Here is a 22,585-nt window from a genome sequence, read left to right on the forward strand (position 1 = left end):
AAAACAAAGAACTGCAGATGCTGGTTTGTACCACAGATAGACACAAAGTGTGAAGAAGGGTCCAAACCGGAAAAGTCACCCATCCTTTGTCCTCCAGAGATGCTGCCTGACCCGCTACTCCAGCACTTTGTATCTATCTTAAGAATTTCCTTGCTCGGGTGAATGACAAATAAAAAAAAACACAATAATGAATCTAAGCAAAATATTATATTTTGTCCTTCACTGGTGAAGCCAGAACTAATACAAGACAGGATTAAGAGAGATTTTAGTGCTAAGATAACTGCTGAATATTTTAGAGAATATATAAGAGACAGGGACATGGTATGACATGTTTGGAGGGATATGGGTCAAACGCGGGCAGGTGGGACTAATGTAGCTGGGACATGTTGGCCGGTGTGGGCAAGTTGGGCCGAAAGGCCTGTTTCCATGCTGTATCACTCTATTAACATTTAAATAAAATACAAACAAGCATTGTACTTTTGAGTATTTATTGAAAACACTGAAGAACAATAATCAATAGATTTATTTTCACTAAGCGAATGCAAAATCCACATGCAGTGCAGTATTTTTTTTCAGTTGTCAGTACATTGTGCAATGATGCTACGAAACCTTTCAACAGTTAACAGATAGGTACTTCCTCGGAGAAACATGATGAAATCACTATTTTACATATGGTTCCAATGAGTTAGATTGTCTCATAAGGTTGACCAATGCAGAATACATGTGAAGTGTTATGCAAAATAAAATAAAGGAAGACTTTTATAGCGAGTGTTAACTAAAAGGAAAATCTAGAGTTCCAGTATACTCAGAGTTTCACAGATCCAGTCAGCCAGTCTGTCAGTGTAGGATCCTGGGTCGGCGTTGCTACCTTACAGCACCAGAGACCCGGGTTAGATCCGGACTATGGGTGCTGTCTGTCTCCCAATTACCAATGTGGGTTTTCTCCGCGTGCTCCAGTTTCCTCTCACACTCCAAAGACGTACAGGTTTGCAGATTAATTTGGCTTCACTACGAATTGTAAATTATCCCTAGTGTGTAGGATAGTGCTAGTGTTTGGGGGATTGCTAGTCTGCTCACAGTCAGTGTGCCAAAGGGCCAGTTTCCATGCTGCATCTCTGAACTAAACTAGATAATGGACAGTGTGCCACATGTATTAACAAGGAAACATACATTCGCGGTTTGAGTTGCTTCCTTATTAATTGTAGTCAGAATAGCAATCAGAATGCTGAATTGTATAGCCAATGTTATAATGGACAGTAGATGGATTTATAATTGTACTATACTCTGAACAGATGGCACTTCAAACAGAATCCAGTGCTGATTACCTAGATGCAATTAGGCATTCAAGGCCTGAACGTGAACAGAAGCTGACAAAGTAATCAGTAATGAGGGAAGATTGGCATCAATGCACTTTGGGTGGCACGGTGGTGCTGCGGTAGAGTTGCTGCCTTATAGCAGCAGAGACAATGGTTCGATCCTGACTACGGGTGTTGTCTATATGGAGCTTGTACGTTCTCCCCATGACTTGCATTATAGGGCACGGTGGCGCAGCGGTAGAGTTGCTGCCTTACAGCACTTGCAGCGCCCGAGGCCCAAGTTCGATTCCGACTACACGTGCTGTCTGGACGGAGTTGAACGTTCTCCCCGTGACCGCGGGGGTTTTCTCTGGGATCTTTGGATTCCTACCACACTCCAAAGACGTACAGATTTGTAGGTTAATTGGCTGGAATAAGTGTAAATTTGTAAATTATCCCTGGTGTGTGTGTAGGATAGTGTCAATGTGCCGGAATCGCTGGTCGGAGCGGACTCAGCGGGCTGAAGGGCCAGTTTCCATGCTATATCTCTGAACTAATCAATGGTTTATTTTTGCAGTGAAAGTGAATTGGTCAGAGAGGGAAATCACACATGTGTGTATGCAAACTGTGTGTGAGGTCATTGCACATTGAACAAACTAATGCCTCTGTACATCTTCCACTCCTCAGAACCAGACAAGTCTGCCAGTGGGTGAGAGTGGCAGTGTGAAACTACTGGGTATCCATTAACCTATCCATTCACTTTAGAAATCAATGCTCCCATTTGTTCTTGACACAACTGTGACAGCAGCTATAGAATAAATAAACAGCCCAATCATGCATTTCCTTATGTGTTTTCTGTCTGAAAGACAATCATATTTAATCTAGTGCCCACTCCTACATCAAGATGTAGACATGCAGTACCAGATACAAATTAATCTATTTTAAATGATTTTAACATGACAGCAGCTTTGTTGCATAGTTTGTCTAGTTAATTATTTCCTCTTAAAACAAAATCTTTATTATACACATTTTCACTGGTTTTATAGTACAAATTCAATGCAGTCTGCAACAAGAACTATTTAACCATGGCTTTAAAAAAAATTACATTTGCCTTATTTAATAGCTTGGATAGTAAAAGTCAATCATAGATTACCTGGAAATGACAAATGTAAACCAAACAATATCTATTCCTTTCAGGATCTCTGATTTTAAACATTTCCTAGGTGAGTACTTATAAATGATATGAAAATATTTGTCAGAACTAACAAATTTAAGACACCAGCTGAAGCAGAATTCAAATGTGCATTATTTTCTCTTATTTCAGAGTCTACTTTTCAGAGCACTTACAGTTAACATAGTTTAACGTGCTTCACAGTTGTGATTTAGTTTATAACTGATCTTACTGCATCGATGGCAATCGACAGTAGCAAATTTGTAACATAGCACACCTGATCATTCAAACAAGAATGTTCACTGTCAAAATCTCAATCCAGTTCCCGAGATTTGGAATATACATTTTATAAAAAATGGACTCCAATCTTATATCCATTCTTGCATTTGCCTGCAAAATTATAAAACAAAGTGCTTGGAATCTAATATGCCAGATACATATCAGAGGGCAGTATCTGTGACAAAACTTGGGTAAATATTTAATAACTTTGTTTTTCTGGGCATAATAAGATTCAAATTACTGAACATAAAACAATATTTAGAGACTTCCTCGTCTTATTCCCCTATTAAATTTATGCTAAATCTTGGGACGTTAGTTTGAAAAAAAAAGGACATTATTTTCAATATACCACTGTAAAGTTCCAAATTATACATATCTTCCCACAAAAAGGTTTGGTAGATATCATAATTTTCTGCAGGGTCAGTGGCTGTCCTTGACATAATATGCTGAACTGAACGCTTCAAAACAAAAGTCTAAAGATGGCATGAATAATTATTACGGATAAGTTTAAACGGCAGAGCACCCTTCAGAGGCTACCTCAAATCAACTTGCAATTATATTTAAGTTCAAATCAACGAATAAAGATATCTAAACTGAAATAAACAGGCAAGCAAACAGTAACTGTTCCATTTCCACGCTCCACATTTCGTACTCTTACACAAATCAGGCCATTAACATCATCATAATTAAAATTTAATTGTGCCTGATTACACTCAAACTAATTTGAATTTCATACAGAGCTGAATATTTAATAATAAGCAGTCAGCTTATAATCGTCCATAACTTTTGAAATAACCTATAAATATGAACAGCCACTACCTAGTTCTGGCTTCTAGACTCCAAAAGTTTATAAATAATTACCAAATTGCTCAGATGCTTAAACTCAAAGTAAAATCTTAAGCACACTCTATTCATCCTTTGCATTTGAACACTTGACAGCATGAACTTTAGCTTTCTGAATTATGCTTGTAATGTGTATTGATAACGTGAGAATTAAACTGCGCCACCGTAACAGTTATATCATCTCTGTACATTCGTGCCAGATCTTCAGGAAGACTCAGCATTTTTGACAACCTCTGATGATCGATGGCCCCAAACTCATTGTGACCAACGGCATGCCGTATGAGATGAGTTGCAGAATTTTGATCCTCAAATGCGGATGAAACACGAGCTCTTCTCTCCATTAACAGTTCGTGCATCTGACCAAGGCTCACTTTGTAGCCCGCCACAGTAATAGGCTGCTGGAGGTGGACACCAGTTAGGTGTTCCCCAACTATTCTCACAACCTCCTGTCTGTGCAATATTTCCCACAGTCCATCTGTGGCCAATACAAGGAATTTATCCTGAGGCCGTAATTTATGGTGAGTGACTTCAGGTTGAGCTGTTAGGTACGGGGGAGTGTGGTAATTAGGTGGGATAAATTTTGTACATTCATTTTCATGCAATAGCTCTGGGCCAGACTCAAGTACCCGCTTTTGCAGCTCAATGCTCCATTTGAACTTAACATCTCCAAATGCTCTAAACGGCATTAGCAAGCTCAGCAAGCGTTCCTGTTTGACGACGGTTTTTGCTTCAGATTTCGGGTGTTCAGATTTAACCCTTTCAACCTCGCTCTCATTTTGTGCATTATGGTCGTTGGAGAGCGTTAGTGCAGACCAGCTTCCATCCTCCTCCTGAACACCCAGCACCGCCCTGCTGTCGCCAGTATTGGCAATGTACAAGTCTACTCCGTCTATGTGCGCCACGCAGGCCGTCGCGCCCGAAAATGCCACTTGCAACTGCCAGTAATTCAGAAAAGAGTTATCGTTGGGAACTTGAGCTTCCAACGACATATCGCTATCAAGTCTCTTGAAGGAATTTATCAGCGCTTCCACTGTATCGTGCGTTTCCTCTGTGTGGAGATCTAATAACTCCTGCCAGTAGGTTCTCAGACTATCAAAGTACATTTTTGAAGCCTCCTTACTGAAGTAATCATTGGGGTGTTTGTGCCATTGTAAAAGCGGCAACACAACCCGGCCATTGTCCACTGCATTCTCTATTTCCAACAGGGTCTTATGATGTAACAGAGAAACGGCGATATAGTAAAAGAGTCGTTCACTAACCCCCTGTGCACAGGCACACCCTGCGTGTCCGTCTATCACGCCCAACAGCATGCCTCGGGACTGCAAGCACGTGGCCGCACATCTCCGATCTTCAACTGGAGAATTGGATGGTAACTGGTTCGTGTCGAAACCCAGGACAGGGCTGACGTTCTTCCCATCAAATTCTGGTACCTTGAAACTGTACTCATTCGCCTTCAAGATGCTGTTCACCTGAGGAGGGGTGAGGCTGTAAAACTGCGCAACCGTGGCCCTGTAATTCCTCAAATGGATCACCGGGTTGCATGATCCGAGGAAGGGACTCGGAAAAGCCTTCAGCAGGGATCTGCCTGATGTATGTCGGCCAGTTTGAGTAGAGAGACAGTTTTGGAGGCTGCAATGGTGGCAAACTGTGGCACACACTCGGCGTGCCTCTCTGTTTCTTAGCGCTGGATACACGAGCTGCATTGGCACCAACATTTCATCCGGCTATGTTGGAACACATGGAGCTGAAACTTTCCAGTATTTCCTATGTTTAAAAAAAGAGAATAAAAATTATTCCTTTATTGTACCTCACATAAAGCCATTACCCAAATGTGCATGAGTGAAAATACTAATGCTATGAAAACCATTTCTCTCACATTTAAAAATTAACCAAGAGACTGCACTTTAAAAAAAAGAAGCCTGGATTGACACCTGGAAGTATGATGTTGTGGCGATCAGTGAAACATGGTTGCAGGAGGGCTGTGATTGGAAACTAAAGATTCCAGGATTTCGTTGTTTCAGGTGTGATAGAATTGGAGGGGCAAGAGGTGGAGGTGTTGCATTGCTTATCAGGGAAGATATTACAGCAGTGCTTTGGCAGGATAGATTAGAGGGCTCATCTAGGGAGGCTATTTGGGTGGAACTGAGAAATGGGAAAGGGGTAGCAACACTTATAGGGGTGTATTATAGACCCCCAAATGGGGAGCGAGAATTGGAAGAGCAAATATGTAAGGAGATTGCAGATATTAGTAGTAAGCACAAGATAGTGATTGTGGGAGATTTCAATTTTCCACACATAGACTGGGAAACACATTCTGTAAATGGGCTGGATGGGTTGGAGTTTGTAAAATGTGTGCAGGATAGTTTTTTGCAGCAATACATAGAAGTACCTACTAGAGAAGGGGCGGTGCTGGACCTCCTGTTAGGAAATGAGACGGGTCAGGTGGCAGAGGTATGCGTTGGGGAACAGTTCGGGACCAGTGATCACAATACCATTAGTTTCAATATAATTATGGAGAGGGTCAGAACTGGACCTAGGGTTGAGATTTTTGATTGGAGAAAGGCTAACTGAGGAGATGCGAAAGGATTTAAAAGGAGTAAATTGGGACAGTTTGTTTGATGGGAAAGATGTGGAAGAGAAATGGAGGACATTTAAAGGTGAAATTTTAAGAGTACAGAATCTTTATGTCCCTGTTCGGTTGAAGGGAAATAGTAAAAATTGGAAAGAGCCATGGTTTTCAAGGGAAATTGGACACTTGGTTCGGAAAAGAGAGAGATCTACAATAATTATAGGCAGCATGGAGTAAATGAGGTGCTTGAGGATTATAAAGAATGTAAAAAGAATCTTGAGAAAGAAATTAGAAAAGCTAAAAGAAGATATGAGGTTGCGTTGGCTAGTAAGGTGAAAGTAAATCCAAAGGGTTTCTACAGCTATATTAATAGCAAAAGGATAACGAGGGATAAAATTGGTCCATTAGAGAGTCAGAGTGGACAGCTATCTGCAGAGCCAAAAGAGATGGGGGAGATATTGAACAATTTATTTTCCTCGGTATTCACCAAGGAGAAGGATATTGAATTCTGTGAGGTAAGGGAAACAAGTAAGAGTAGCTATTGAAACTATGAGATTCAAAGAAGAGGAAGTACTGACACTATTGAGAAATATAAAAGTGGATAAGTCTCCAGGTCCGGACAGGATATTCCCTAGGACATTGAGGGAAGTTAGTGTAGAAATAGCAGGGGCTATGACAGAAATATTTCAAATGTCATTAGAAACGGGAATAGTGCCGGAGGATTGGCATACTGCGCATGTTGTTCCATTGTTTAAAAAGGGGTCTAAGAGTAAACCTAGCAATTATAGATCTGTTAGTTTGATGTCAGTGGTGGGCAAATTAATGGAAAGGATACTTAGAGATAATATATATAAGCATCTGGATAAACAGGGTCTGATTAGGAACAGTCAACATGGATTTGTGCCTGGAAGGTCATGTTTGACTAATCTTCTTGAATTTTTTGAAGAGGTTACTCGGGAAATTGATGAGGGTAAAGCAGTGGATGTTGTATATATGGACTTCAGTAAGGCCTTTGACAAAGTTCCTCACGGAAGATTGGTTAAGAAGGTTCAATTGTTGGGTATTAATGGTGGAGTAGCAAGATGGATCCAACAGTGGCTGAATGGGAGATGCCAGAGAGCAAGGATGGATGGTTGTTTGTCAGGTTGGAGGCCAGTGACCAGTGGAGTGCCACAGAGATCTGTGTTGGGTCCACTGTGGTTTGTCATGTACATCAATGATCTGGATGATGGTGTGGTAAATTCGATTAGTAAGTATGCAGATGATACCAAGATAGGTGGGGTTGTGGATAATGAAGTAGATTTTCAAAGTCTGCAGAGAGATTTATGCCAGTTGGAAGAGTGGGCTGAAAGATGGCAGATGGAGTTTAATGCTGATAAGTGTGAGGTGCTACATCTTGGCAGTACAAATCAAAATAGGACGTACATGGTAAATGGTAGGGAATTGAAGAATACAGGTGAACAGAGGGATCTGGGAATAACTGTGCTTCAGTTATTCAATAATTCAATAATATCAACTTCAATAATTCTTCAGCTCCCTGAAAGTGGAATCTCATGTAGATAGGGTGGTAAAGAAAGCTTTTGGTGTGCTGGCCTTCATAAATCAGAGCATTGAGTATAGAAGTTGGGATGTAATGTTAAAATTGTACAAGGCATTGGTGAGGCCTATTCTGGAGTATGTTGTACAATTTTGGTCGCCTAATTATAGGAAGGATCTCAACAAAATAGAGAGAGTACAGAGGAGATTCACTAGAATGTTGCCTGGGTTTCAGCAACTAAGTTACAGAGAAAGGTTGAACAAGTTAGGGCTTTATTCTTTGGAGCGCAGAAGGTTAAGCGGGGACTTGATAGAGGTCTTTAAAATGATGAGAGGGATAGACAGAGTTGACGTGGATAAACCTTTCCCACTGAGAGTAGGGAAGATTCAAACAAGGGGACATGACGAGAATTAAGGGACAGAAGTTTAGGGGTAACATGAGGGGGAACTTCTTTACTCAGAGAGTGGTGGCTGTGTGGAATGAGCTTCCAGTGAAGGTGGTGGAGGCAGGTTCGTTTTTATCATTTAAAAATAAATTGGATAGTTATATGGACGGGAAAGGAATTGAGGGTGGTCTGAGCGCAGGTATATGGGACTAGGGGAGAATACGTGTTCGGCAAGGACTAGAAGGGTCGAGATGGCCTGTTTCCGTGATGTAATTGTTATATGGTTATATGGTTAATATTGCGGATGCAAAAGATGTTAAGTGTCCTGTTTATACAAGCACATCATTGAACCATTTTGTGCAACTTGTTTATAATAATAATAATAATAACTTTATTTGTTAAGCACCTTAAAAATAACCAAAGCTGACCAAAGTGCTGTACAGAAAAAAGAAAACAAGCAAGACATCATAAAACAGGCAGAACAACAGAACATATAACTAACACGAGGCGCATAAATTACATACAAAAATCCAAACAATAAATTAAAAAACATAAAACACGAGTACGAACCACGCAGCAAAACGAAGCAAATAAAGTTAATAAACAATTTAACACCTCACTGGTCGACAAAGGCCATGGAGAATAGATATGTCTTCAGGAGTGACTTAATAACAGCTAGAGAAGGGGCCTGTTTAACGTTCTTTTATAAATAATAAGATTAAAAGCTGACCTCCTTTGCGCCGATTGCTAGCATTTCAAGAGTGGAATAGAATCGGTAGATCCATTGATACAGATCTTCCATGATATTCTACAGTTTAGAATGCCTTCTGTATTAACTCATGTATTCATAATATGAACTATAGCCTGACATCCGTTGGAAAATTTAGAACATATTTTTTGGGAATGCAGTAGCAAAAATAATAATACAATCAGTCAGAATTAACACGGTTACAAAAGGGAAATCATGTCCGACAAATCTATTACTTTTTTTTGATAGCAAAATGACTAGGATGAAAATGGTACATACGGGTACAATGTATTTAGATTTTCAGAAACTACATGATTGGATCTCGTGGGGCTCAGAATACCGAATTAGCATCAAATAATATGCAGAAGGCAATTGGAATAAATAATTAGAAAGCAAAAAAATTGCAGGTAAAATAAAAACGGAAGATGCTGGAAATTTGCAGTGGGTCAGTCGATCAGTGACACATCACTAAATGTTTTGAAGACCCTTTTTCAGAACTGGGTAGGAGACAAAAGAAGCTTTGATTAGTACGGGTGTCTGGGGTTATGGGAAGAAGGTAGGAGAGTGGGGTTGAGAGAGAAAGATAGATCAACCCTGATTAAATGCTGTTGACTTGATGGACCAAATGGCTTAATTCTGCTCCGAGAACTTATGAAGCCTCTCAGTTCTGATGAAGAGTCTTTGTTCGGAAACATTCTCTTTCCTCAGCTGCAGCCGAACTAATTGGGTATTTCCATAATTTTCCGGATTTCACGAATCTGCTGGATTTATTTTTTGATTTTCCAATATAAAATCCAGATGTCTGTAATCTCAAATAAAAATTAATAGAAATTCTCAATAGATTTTGTATTTTATAAAGCTATAATGTTTTAAAAAATTGACAGGATGCAATTAATAGAATTCTTCAAGGATCGCTACTTGGGCCTCAGTTGTTCATAATCCATCATCAGTTGACAAGAGTCAAGAGTTTTTGTTTGTTATATCTCAAAACAGAACAACAAAATTCTTATTTGCAGCAACACAACAGATATGCAAACAGTAGGCATAATTAAAACAAAGATCAATATACAAAAACAAAAACAAAAATCTATAAAGTGCAAAGGCAGAAATAAAGCCCCAAGTGCAATCAAGCCCCAAGTGCAGTCTGTGGAGATAAAAGAAAGAAACAAAAGCAAATATAATATTCTAAACTTGTTAGCAAGATAATATTAAGTGGGAAAAGAAGTTATGAGGATGTTGTAAAGGGTCAACAACAGACCAGTTGCGGGAATGGACAAGCACGTGCGTTACAATGTACTTAAAACTGAACAACTAAATTGGGAGCAGGAATAAATGTCTTGTCTCATGAGTCATAACTCCACATTTCAGTCTGTCTGTTGCATCCATCTCAACTATCCACTATCATCTATCTACAGCAACCTTAAAAGTATTCAAAGACATTGCTTTCACCACCCTTTGAAGAAATGGTGCCATCAGCGATAGCAACTTCGCCAACAGTCTGTCTGTCTTTTCTGTTATTTTTAGTGTGTTTTAAAAGTATGTGTTAATGTTCTCTGGTTTGTTTTATGTGGGGTTGGGGAGGGGGCCGGGGGAAACTTTTTTCAATCCCTTACCTTGCAGGAGATGCGATTGTTTTCCGGATCGTATCTTCGGTCTCTCTGCGGCCAAACATGGAGCTGGTGGCCTTGCTCGGGACTGACTTTGAGCCCCACCACGGGGCTGTCGACTTACCATTGGAGCATGTGATACCCTTGCCTGGGATCAGCACTCCAACAGCGCCCTGCGGATTTCACCATCGAGGAGCTCGCAGTCTCGGGTAGACACTGATTTCGGGAAGCTCCAAGCTGCAGGAGGTTCGCCCAGCCCCGACCCAGTCCGATCTCCCGAACAAAGAAGCAGAGAAGATTGAACTTTTTTGCCTTCCGTCACAGTGAGGAATGTGGGGGAGTCGCTGTGGTGGGATGTCCATGTTAACATATTATTTGGGTGTCTTGTTGCTCTTTATTGATATGACTGTATGGCAAATCAAATTCCTCATATGTTGCAAAACATACTTGGCTAATAAATGACTATTATGATTATAAAATTCATGTCAAAAAAATAATGGATCACCTGTCTTAATTGAGCAACCGTTTATTTTTAAAAAGTGACTCCGAATTCAAGATTCAGCCACAAGAGGAAAAATCCTCTCCACATCCATCTTCTCCAAGGCCACTCAGTGTCTTGCATGTCTCAATCTGGTGTTTTTTCGTTCTTCTATATTCTAGGAAGTAAAATACCTGCTCTGTCCAACCATTCCACATAAACAATCTGCCTATTTCCAACTTTCCTTGGAAAAGGAGAGCTACGGATGTGATCTTATCATGATTCTATAATTAAAGCAAATGCTTCAGGTCGACTGGACAATGCTTTCTTGTTTTCTCCATCCACCGTTAGAAATCATACAGCATGGAAACAGGCCCTTGGGCCCAACTTGCCCTGACCGGCCAACATGTCTCATCTACATTAGTCGCACCAGCCTGCATTTGTCCCATATCCCTATAAACCTGTCCTATCCATGTACTTGTCTAAATGTTTCCCTGCCTCAACTACCTCCTCTGGCAGCTCGTTCCATACACCCACCACCCTTTCTGTAAAAAAGTTATCCCTCAGATTCCTATTAAATCTTTTCCCCTTCACCTTAAACCTATGTCCTCTTAAATAGTGGAATTATATTTGTAGGAAAGAACTGCAGATGCTGATTTAAATTGAAGGTAGACACAAAATGCTGGAAACCTGAAGAAGGGTCTCGACAAAATCATGGGAGACCACTTCCACCCCTGCAACGGACTGTTCCAGCTGCTACGGTCAGGCAAACGCCTTCGTTGCCATGCGGTGAGAACGGAGAGGTTGAGAAGGAGTTTCTTCCCAGAGGCAATTCGGACTGTAAACGTCTATCTCACCAGGGACTAACTCTGCAGAACGTTTTTCCTTCCATTATTTATTATGTAAAAGAATATGTGTGTTATGATTGTGTTTATAATTTGTTTGGTTGTTTGTCTTTTGCACAAAAGTCCGCGAGCATTGCCACTTTCATTTCACTGCACATCTCGTATGCGTATGTGACAAATAAACTTGACTTGACTTGACCCAAAATGTCATCCATTCATTCTCACCCGAGATGCTGCCTGTCCCGCTGAGTTACTCCAGCATTTTGTGTCGACTGTGGAATTATATTTGCTCCTTCTAACCTTTGGGAACTATTGAAGAATCTATATATTTTTGGAAAGTGACAATCTGCATATCCACCATCTTGATAATCACCACTTTAAAAATTGTGGCATGCAGATCTTAAAAACCACCATCATATCTGCTTCGTCCACCACCCCTGGCTGTAAGCTCCAGGCATTCACCACTGCTTTTTTGATTTTACATAAACAATAAGCATTTTTTCCTTTGATCTAACACTTTCTTCAACTTTTGATTTGTTCTGATGCTCATCACTTTTCCCTGAGGGTTTAAGTGCCTTAAAAAAACAATAGATGGTCATTAAATACATTGTATTTTTTTTAATGTGATCGAATTTTTAAGGAAAGATAAGATAGTCTTGGACAGGTGCAACTAAAGTCATACAGAGTGGAAACAGGCCCTTTGGCCCAACTTGCCCACACATGTCCCATCTGCACTAGTCTCACCTGCCTGTGTTTGGCCCATATCCCTCTAAACCTGTCCTATTCGTACGAGCTTTCAAACTTTTAAGGAGTTTAGAATAAAAAAATATGATCTGTACTGGCAATTTGTGTCTCTGAACTTTAGGAAAGACCTACTAGGCCTTGGACTCAATGCAATGCAAGTTACAAAACAGATTCCTGGAAGATCCTATGAAGAGCAATTGGGGAACCTGTGTCTATACCCTCTGGAGTTTAGAAGTGTGGAGAGCAATGCCACTTAATACCGTCACTAACAGGCTTTGACAGAGGAGAACGGTAGAGGTGCACTGTGTCTCCTGTTGAGAGCTGCAATAGTTTAAAATTCTCCGACTCTCAAAAACAGTACACAACTGTTAAAATTGATAAAAATGATCGAATACATTTAAATGTAAAAAGTTAACCAAAATACACCGAGATATAATTGTAAAATGAAGCAAAATAGTTAATACATCTCCTTCGCCTGCTAATCCATAAGCCTAAATATACACTGGAATCAACAAGATCTCTGTACCGAAGATAGACACAGAATGCTGGGGCAACTCAGCGGGACACAGGCAGCATTGCTGGATAGAAGGAATGGGTGATGTTTCGGGTTGAGACCCTTCTTCAGTTTAAACCAGCATCTGCAGTTCCTTGCTACACAAGCCCTCTGCACCCACAGGGGTTACAATGCCTGCCCTAACACCTCCTCCCTCTCCTCCATCCAGAGACCCCAGCAGCTTTTCCAGGTGAGACAAGAGGTTCACATTCACTCCCCCCCACTACAATAAGTTTGGAGAAGGCTCCTGATCTGAAACGTCACCCATCTACATCCTCCAGACCCGCTAGGATACTCTAACACTCCAGTTCTTCTCAAGTCTCAGACTTTCTTGCTTGACCATGCACAAGTGAAAATTACTTAAACTTAAATGACCATTTGGAAACGGTCACTCTAGTCAAGATTTGCACGTTAACCTGTCATTCTCTCTTGACATATGATACCTGACTTGCTGAATGCAATGCCCACTTCTGTAATTTCCACCAAATTCAAGCAAGTCAAACATAGAAATGGACTTCTATGTCCATTTCTTGTCCAATGGACTTCCATGTCCAGTGAGACCACACTTGGAGTATTGTGTGCAGTTTTGGTCCCTTAATTTGAGGAAGGACATTCTTGCTTTTGAGGGAGTGCAGCGTAGGTTTACAAGGTTAATTCCCGAGATGGTGGGACTTTCATATGCTGAGAGAATGGAGCAGCTGGGCTTGTACACTCTGGAGTTTGGAAGGATGAGAGGATGTCTCATTGAAACGTATAAGATTGTTACGGGTTTGGACACGGTAGAGGCAGGAAACATGTTCCCGATGTTGGGGAAGTCCAGAACCAGGGGCCACAGTTTAAGAATAAGGAGTAAGCCATTTAGAACGGAGACGAGGAAACACTTTTTCTCACAGGGAGTGGTGAGTCTGTGGAATTCTCTGCCTCAGAGGGAGGTTCTCTGGATGCTTTTAAGAGAGAGCTAGATAGGGCTCTTAAAAATAGCAGAGTCAGGGGATATGGGGAGAAGGCAGGAACGGGGTACTGATTGGGGATGATCAGCCATGATCACATTGAATGGCGGTGCTGGCTCGAAGGGCCGATTGGCCTACTCCTGCACCTATTGTCTATTGACTTCAGTTTGGGTTTGAATCCTACATAAACCAGTCCTGAAATTTAGGGCGGCATAGTGGGGTAGCAGTAGAGTTGCTGCCTTCCAGATTTTGTTCCCTATGTATCCACATATGCATTCATATTGTGACCTATTTGAACAAGAGAGACATGATGTTCATGTTTTTCAGTGTTGTAACCGTACTGTGGACATTCAGTAAGATATCAATGCGCAGACTTTGGATACATCCCTTGTAAATAAACAGTCGGTCCTTTGGATGCATGCATGCTGTGTCTCAATATGTTCGTAGAAGGGATTTGTTTCAAAAAGTTAATTCTTAAAAAATATTTTTGCATACAATGAAAATAATTTGATTCAATTGCTCAGAAGTCAGGCGCACACCAAGGAGGAATTTCTTTACAAAAAAGACAACCCTATTCGAATTATGAGCTTTAAACTCCTTTGCAATTCATACTGTTCACCACGAATATCATGTTTACTAAGAATTAAAGTCATAAAGGAACAGTTTAATGCAGTGCCTAGCTAAAATTGTGCACCGTTGCTCCAGAGATGGTCGGTTTTGGTTGCCTTATTTAAGAAACGACATACTGTCACTGGACGAGGTCCAAAAAAAATTCACCGGGCTAACTCCTAGGATGGTCCCAAATAAATCAGGTCGGTATTCTTTGGGGCATGGAAAAATAAGGGATGATTTTATCGAAACATAAAGAGATCCTGAAATCACATGACAGGATAGATGTTGATGTGTTTGCAGAGGTGGAAGAATCCAAAGGAGGAGACTAGGTTATAACGCGAGGGGACAGTCATTTAAAACTGATTTAGTTTAAGTTTAGAGATACAGCATGGAAACTGGTCCCTTGGCCCACTGAGCCTGTGCTGACCAATGATCACCCCTCAACTAGTTTTATCCTACACACCAGAGACAATTTAAAGAAGTAAATTTATCTACAAATCTGCCCGTCTTTGGAATGTGGGAGGAAACCAGAGCACCAGGAGAAAACCTACGCCGGTCACAGGGAGAACGTACAAGCGTACTAACAGACAGCACCGTAGTCAGAATTGAACCCAGGTTCTGGATAGTCAGAGCACCCACCTCTCTTCTCTGATACCCTTGTGACTTATTCCTTCCCCCCCCCCCCCCCCCATTTATACAAAAGGACAAAGTGCTGGAGTAACTAAGCAGGTCAGGAAGCATCATCCCTGGAGAACACGGGTAAATGATGTATCGGGTCGAGACCTTTCTTCAGACCCCCCCTCATCTATACCCACCATTCACTTGCCAGGCTTAGTCCCACCCTTTTTTTTCAGCTTTCTCCCCCCCCCCCCCCCCCCACACTCTGAAGAAGAATCCCGACCCAAAACATCACCTGCCCACAAATGCTACCTGACCCAGAGTTACTCCAGCATGTTGTGTTTGGCGTAAGGTTCAAGAGTGTTTATGTGCCATGTATACTGCATTATAGAAGAAAAACAATTCTTGCAGCAGCATAACAAACCTGCACAAAAAACAACAAATAAGTGTTCCTGCAAAAAAGCCCAAAGTCCCTGGTGCAACCAAAGACAGTACCTTTAGAATAGTGATGAGGGGGAATTTATTTAGTCAGAGGGTGGTGAATCTGTGGAATTCATTGAAACAGACGGCAGTGAAGGCCAAGTCATTGTGTATGTTTAAAGCATAGATTGATAGGTTCTTGATTCATAAGGGCGTCAAAGATTACAGAGCGAAGACAATGTGGTTGAGAGGGGAAAGATAGATCAGCCATAATTGAATAGCGAAGTAGACAGGAAGGGCCGAATGGCCTAAATCTGCTCCTATGTCTTATGGACAGAGTCTATAGTATAAGTCAGTGTGGTTAGTGATCAAGTGCCTGATGGTTGTTGGGAAGAAGCTGGTGGTCACTTGTGTCTCCTGTATTCTTATGTTTGAGCCGAGACATTGACTGTGTTTGTTTGTCTCTCTTTCCCTCTCTCTCTCTCTCTCTCTTTCTGTCCACCCTTGATTTTCTGCAACAACTGCTCTCGCTGCTGTGATTCCTCCTGTTCTCTGACCCTACGACCACGTTTTAATCTCTCTACATCAGCATCTCTATCTCGTTTCGCTTTCCCATAACTTTCAGTCTGAAGGAGGGTCTCGACCCGAAACATCACCCATTCCTTCTCTCCAGAGATGCTACCTGTCCCGCTGAGTTACTCCAGCATTTTGTGTCTATCTTCGGTTTAAACCAGCATCTGCAGTTCCTTCCTACACATTGATGTTTCACTGCTGTGCTATTTCCAGCAAGGAACTGCAACCACTGCAGTCCTTGGCGTTGCATTAAATCCCCATGTTTCATGTGCAGTACAGTCCGGTCCCCACCCGAAACGTCACCTATTCCTTTTTCACCAGAGATTCTGCCTGTCCTGCTGAGTTACTCCAGCATTTTGTGTCTATCTTCAGTACAAGATTCACTCTACATAAGCATTTAAGATGTACGCATTTAAAGTGAGATGCTGCCTGACTCGCTGAGTTACCCCAGTATTTTGTATCTATCTTTAGTACGTATCACTATACATAATGCACACTTAAGATACGCATTTAAACTGAGATGCTGCCTGACTCGCTGAGTTACTCTTCAGAATTTTGTGACTATCTTCAGACGTGTAATGTATAGTGATACTTATCACGTGTAGGAAAGAACTGCAGATGCTGGTTTAAACCAAAGGAGGACACAAAATGCTGGAATAACTCAGCTGGCCAGGCAGCATCTCTGGAGAGAAGGAATGGGTGATGTTGCGAGTCGAGACCCATCTTCAGACTTATCACTACACATAAGCACTTAGATGCATACATATTAGACACACAATTAAACTGAGCTGCTGCCTGACCCGCTGAGTTACTCAGGCATTTTGTGTCTATCTTCAGTACAAGTATCATTATACATAAACACTTAAGATACGCATTTAAACTGAGATGCTGCCTGACCCGCTGAGTTACACCAGCATTTTGTGTATGTCTTCAGACTTGTAGTGTACAGTAATACTTAGTGATACACTCAGTGATACATATTAGCTACGCATTTAAACTGAGATGCTGCCTGACCCGCTGAGTTATTACTCCAGTATTTTGTGTCTGTCTTCAGGCTTGTAATGTACAGTTACAACTTGTAATGGATATATACTATAGACGTGTATAGTTACAACTTGTAATAATGTATACTACAGACTTGTAATGTATAGTATACACAACCACTTAGGAGACATATTAAATACGCATTTAAAGTGAGATGCTGCCCGACCCGCTGAGTTATCACTCCAGTATTTTGTGTCAGTCTTCAGGCTTGTAATGTATAGTTACAACTTGTAATGGATATATACTATAGACTTGTATAGTTACAACTTGTAATAATGTATACTACAGACTTGTAATGTATACTGCAGACTTGTAATGTATACTATACACAACCACTCAGTGATACATATGAAATACGCATTTAAAGTGAGATGCTGCCCGACCCGCTGAGTTATTACTCCAGTATTTTGTGTCCACAAGTACCACTCTACAGTGTGTTCAGTGCAAGACTTGTCCACCCTCCCGCCAACACCGCCCTGGTTTCCGGACAGAGAGCGCTTCCGCCCGGGGGGGGTGGGGAGGGAGAGGCCGGTCCTAGCAAAGATTATAGAGGATCTTTGGGTCCAAGGGCTCAGCGGCCGGCGTGGCTCGGGGGGAGGCCGGAGACCGACTCACTGGTCATCCACCCCCACCGGTCACCTCACACTGTCCGGTACCGGTGCCCGGCGGGGCGGGGCGGGGCGGCCCCAAACCCGTCCACGTTGTTACCGGAGCTTCGGTAAAGCGGCCGCCGGGAAGAACGACCGACCCACAGGCCCACAGACCCACAGACCGCCATCACCGATCACCTCACACTCTCACTCTCTCCCGGGAGCTCCAAACAAACAGTCGGTAAGGCCGGCACCGCATCGCCTCACCTCCGCCCACCGGCCCGACCCACCCACACCCACACCCCAGCCCCCGTCAGTCGATAAGAACAACCCTCATCCTCCCCGGCACCGACCTGGTCGCCGCCGCCACCGCCACCGCCCGTCGTCGTCGTCGTCGCTCCCGCTCCCGCTCCCTGCGACCGTTTGACATTGACGCCGGGCCCCTCCGCTCTCCGGCCTCCGCCTCGCACCCATTGGTCGCCATGCGGTGATCGTCTACGGTGATTGGCTGCGCTGGAGGGGCCGGTTCCTCTACCCCGCGCCCATTGGTTGCCATGCGCTGATCGTCTGCGGTGATTGGCTGCGCTGGAGGCGCCGGCTCCTCTACCCCACGCCCATTGGTTGCCATGCGGTGACCATAGACGGTGATTGGCTGCGCTGGATGCACCGGCTCACCCGCCCCGCACCCATTGGTTGCCATGCGGTGGCCGTCTGCGGTGATTGGTGTCTGAGAGGGCGCCGGCCCATTTACCGGGCGCCCATTGGTTGCCATGCGATACCCGTCCTCGGTGATTGGCCATGCTCAGGGCGTCGGGGTGCTCACACCCCTGACCTGTCAGTGTGTATATGTAGAGAGACACACAAAATACTGGAGTAACTCAGTGGGACAGGCAGCATCTCTGGAGAGAAGGAATGGGTGACGTTTCGGGTCGCGACACATCTTCAAACTGATTCATTAATTCAAATTAATTTCACTGCACCTTCGGGTGCATGTGACGAATAAAATTGACTTTTGATTTTGAGGTAGGTTCAGATTGACTGGGCGAAGGTGTTCCGCGAAACGATCGCACAGTCTACGTTTGGTCTCGCCGATGGATCCACATCCTGAACAACAGGTATAGTAGATGAAGTTGGAGGAGGTGCAAGTGAACCTCTGCCTAACCTGAAAGGACTGTCGGGGTCCCTGGACAGAGTCGAGGGAGTAGGTGTAGGGACAGGTGTTGCATCTCCTGCAGTTACAGGAGAAGGCACCTGGGAGGGGGTGGTTTGGGTGGGAAGTGACGAGTTGACCAGGGAGTTGCGGAGGGAACGGTCTCTGAAGAAGGCGGAAAGGGGTGGAGATGGGAAGATGTGAGTAGTGTTGGGATCCCATTGGATGTGGCAAAAATGTCAGAGGATTATGTGTTGTATGCGACGGCTGATGGGGTGAAATGTAAGAACTAGGGGGACTCTGTCCCTGTTGTGACTAGAGGGAGGGGAGAAAAAGCAGATCGAGACACACGACTGAAGGCCTCATCTGTGATGGGAGAGGGGAACCCAGTACCCTAAAGAATGGACACATCTCGGATGTCCTGGTATGGAACACCTCATCTTGGACGCAGATGCGGCGTAGATGGAGGAATTGGGAGTAGGGGGATATGAGTTTTTACAGGAAGCGGTGGGAAGAAGTGCAGTCGAGATAACTGTAGGAGTCAGCGGGTTTGTAATAGATGCAAAATACGCCAGCGCATTCATGAGACACAACTTCCCCTTCATAAAGTCACACTGCCTCTGAATAGATTATGATTTTCCACATGTGCTCTATTACTTTCTTAATAATTAATTCTAACGTTTTCTCAACAGTAAAGATGAGGTCCTCGTTTTGCCTCCTTCCCTTTTCGAACCGGAGGCGTCTACATTCACAGTTTTCTAATCCTGTGGCACTATTTCAGAATCTAAGGTTTTCATATGCATCCACCAACTCCATGTGTCAAATAAATTAAGCCTGTGCTGAAAATAGTTCATGGGGAGAGGGGTGCAACAAACTGGCCAACCTTGCGCAGATTAAATTCAGCAAGTGATTAACTCACGTCATATCTGATGTGGAAATTCTTATTGATTCCAGACACTGTGGACAATCTTTAGTTCCGGTAATATTTTAATCTGCTTCTACCTACACTTTGATATATATATTCCTCTGCCTATTAGTGTGTCTGTCTAAGTGCCCCCTAAATTAATGTGTCTGCCTAAGTGCCCCCTAAACATTCTCCTAGCTAACACTGGTCTATTCTACATTTTCCTTGATCTCCATCTCTTTTGATCTCTTACACTTCCTTATCCCTGAACCTCCCCCTCCCCTGACGCTCAGTCTGAAGAAGGGTCTCGACACGAAACGTCACCCATTCCTTCTATTCAGAGATGCTGTCTGTCCCTCTGAGTTACTCCAGCATTTCGTGTCTATCCTCCGAAACATTGCTGTCTTGTCTGCTGCCACCAATTCACCCGGCAGTGCGTTCCAGGTATCTACCACACTCCATGTCAAAATAAAACTTGCCTTCGTAAATCTCCTCTATGTTTTACTCCTCTCACATAAAAGCTATGCCCGCTTTACTTTTAGTTTTAGAGATACAGCGTGGAAACAGGTCCTTCGGCCCACCAAGCCCACACCGGCCAACGATTACCCATAAATAGTTCTATGTCCTCCACACTCGGGACAATTTGCTGAAGCGGATTGTGGGTGGGAACCAGAGCACACAGAGAATCCCATGCGGTCACAGGGGGAACATGCAAATTCTGTACAGACAGCTCTAGAGTCAGGATTGAACCCGGGTCTCTCGCACTGTAAGGCAGCAACTCTACCACTCCACCACCATGCCATGCCTTTTGCAATTGACATTTTCACCCTGGGGGTTAAAGATTCTCACTATCTAGATACAAGGAACTGCAGATGCTAGTTTACTACAAAAAAAGGACATAGAGTGATGGAGTAACTCAGCGGGTCAGCCTGCATCCTTGGAGAATATGGAGAGGTGGCGTTCCGGATGGGAACCCTCCTTCAGTGTGGCAGTGGAGACAGGAGTGGCGCTCCCTACCAATGAAATACAAGAAGCTGGTCATCAGGTAAAGATGCTCTTGGTCTTACTGTACGTGGTATAGATGTCGCCCATACCCTATTCCTGTGCTACGAGAGACATCCAAATTATCTTCCAATTTGCTGTTAACTCTACAGTGTAAGATTGATAACTGATTTGATTAATTCAAAGATACTGAATGGAAACGGGCCCTTAAGCCCACCCAGTCCATGCAGACCATCGATCCCCAAATCACACTAGTTCGATCTTATCTCACTCTCTCATCCACTCCTTACACACAAGGGGCAATTTACAGAAGCCAATTAGCCTGCAAACCCGCATGTCTTTGGGATGTGGGAGGAAACCAGAGCACCCGGAGGAAACCCACACAGTCAAAGGGAGAACGTGCAAACTCCACATATACAGCACCGAGGTCAGGATGGCACCCGGGTCTCAGGCGCTGTGAGGATGCAGCTCTACCAGCTATGTCACCGTGCTGCCACATAGCTTTAGCTTTACCGTGCCAGGTTCACTGTACAGCTTCATATGGACAGCATTGGAGTTAGTACTAGTACTAAAAATAATATTACATTTGTCTTTATATTTAGAAAGGTAACTGAAGTTCAAAGTTTGCATAATGCACAACTTTTGCATGTAATGTGTTTATTAATTTGTACATTAGATAATTTAGGTAACTGAACTGGTTGGTGTTATTAAATAGCAGACAATGTCATCTCCAGAGCCAAATATTGCCAGAACATTTCAATAATTATACGGCATTTCCCCATGTGATGGTCAGGAGGTTTGAAAGTCCCATAAAAACATAAGAAGCAGGCTCCTCAAGTTTGGCCTGATATTCAGTGGGATTGATTGTAAATGTTTGCAAACATTGGAGTCCTGGACTTTCTTACAGTTGGTAATTGCTGATAGACTTTCTGATGGGCCATCAGATTTGCGGCAGTGTTTAAGCCTCGCCCATGTTCAGAAACGTAGAGATAAACCTAGCATGGGGGCAGCACGGTGGTGCAGCGGCGGAGTTGCTGCCTTACAGCACCAGAGACCCGGGTTTGATCCTGTCCACGGGTGCTGTCTGTACGTTCTCCTGGTAGGTTTCCATGTAGGTTTCCTCCAGGTGCTCCGGTTTCCTCACACACTCCAAAGACCTACTAATTTGTAAGTTAATTGGCGTGGTAAATATTGTGAATTTTCCCCAGAGTGTCGGATCGTGTCAGTGGTACGAGGTGATCGTTGACCAGCGCAGTCTCGGTAGGCCGAAGGGCCTGTTTCCACACTGTACCTCTAGTCTGAAGTAAAGTCCAAATAAATAATATTTTTACTGTTTCGTTATTGTACAGAAGTTGGGAGGTCATGTAGCAGTTGTATAAGATGTTGGTGAGGCATTTAGTGTATTGTGTTTAGTTCTGGGCACCATGTTATAGGAAAGATGTCGTGGAGCAGGACTGGATGCAGAGAAGATTAATGAGAATGTTGCCAGGACTAGTGGGTCTGAGATATAGGGAGCGGCTGAATAGGCTGGGAGTGCAGGAGGATGACGGGTGATAATAATGAGGTGTATAAAATCATGAGAGGAATAAATCAGGTAGATGCACCGAGTCTATTGCCCAGAGTAGGTGAAGTAAGGAGAAAAAGACATAGGTTTAAGGTGAAAGGGAA

The 22,585-nt window shown here is 43.1% G+C and overlaps 1 protein-coding gene across 1 annotated transcript; it reads right to left on the reverse strand.

Annotated features, from left to right (window-relative positions):
* Positions 1 to 471: 471 nt before the first annotated feature.
* Positions 472 to 18,269, reverse strand: pdp1 (pyruvate dehydrogenase phosphatase catalytic subunit 1). Its single transcript, XM_055633584.1, has 2 exons — positions 18,215 to 18,269; positions 472 to 5,352 (listed from the first exon to the last, which is right to left on the reverse strand). The coding sequence occupies exon 2, from the start codon at positions 5,301 to 5,303 to the stop codon at positions 3,693 to 3,695; it is 1,611 nt and encodes a 536-aa protein (XP_055489559.1). The 5' UTR covers positions 5,304 to 5,352; positions 18,215 to 18,269; the 3' UTR covers positions 472 to 3,692.
* Positions 18,270 to 22,585: the final 4,316 nt, after the last annotated feature.

Source organism: Leucoraja erinacea, chromosome 4 (genome assembly GCF_028641065.1).
Source record: "Leucoraja erinacea ecotype New England chromosome 4, Leri_hhj_1, whole genome shotgun sequence".
Lineage (NCBI taxonomy): Eukaryota > Metazoa > Chordata > Chondrichthyes > Rajiformes > Rajidae > Leucoraja > Leucoraja erinaceus.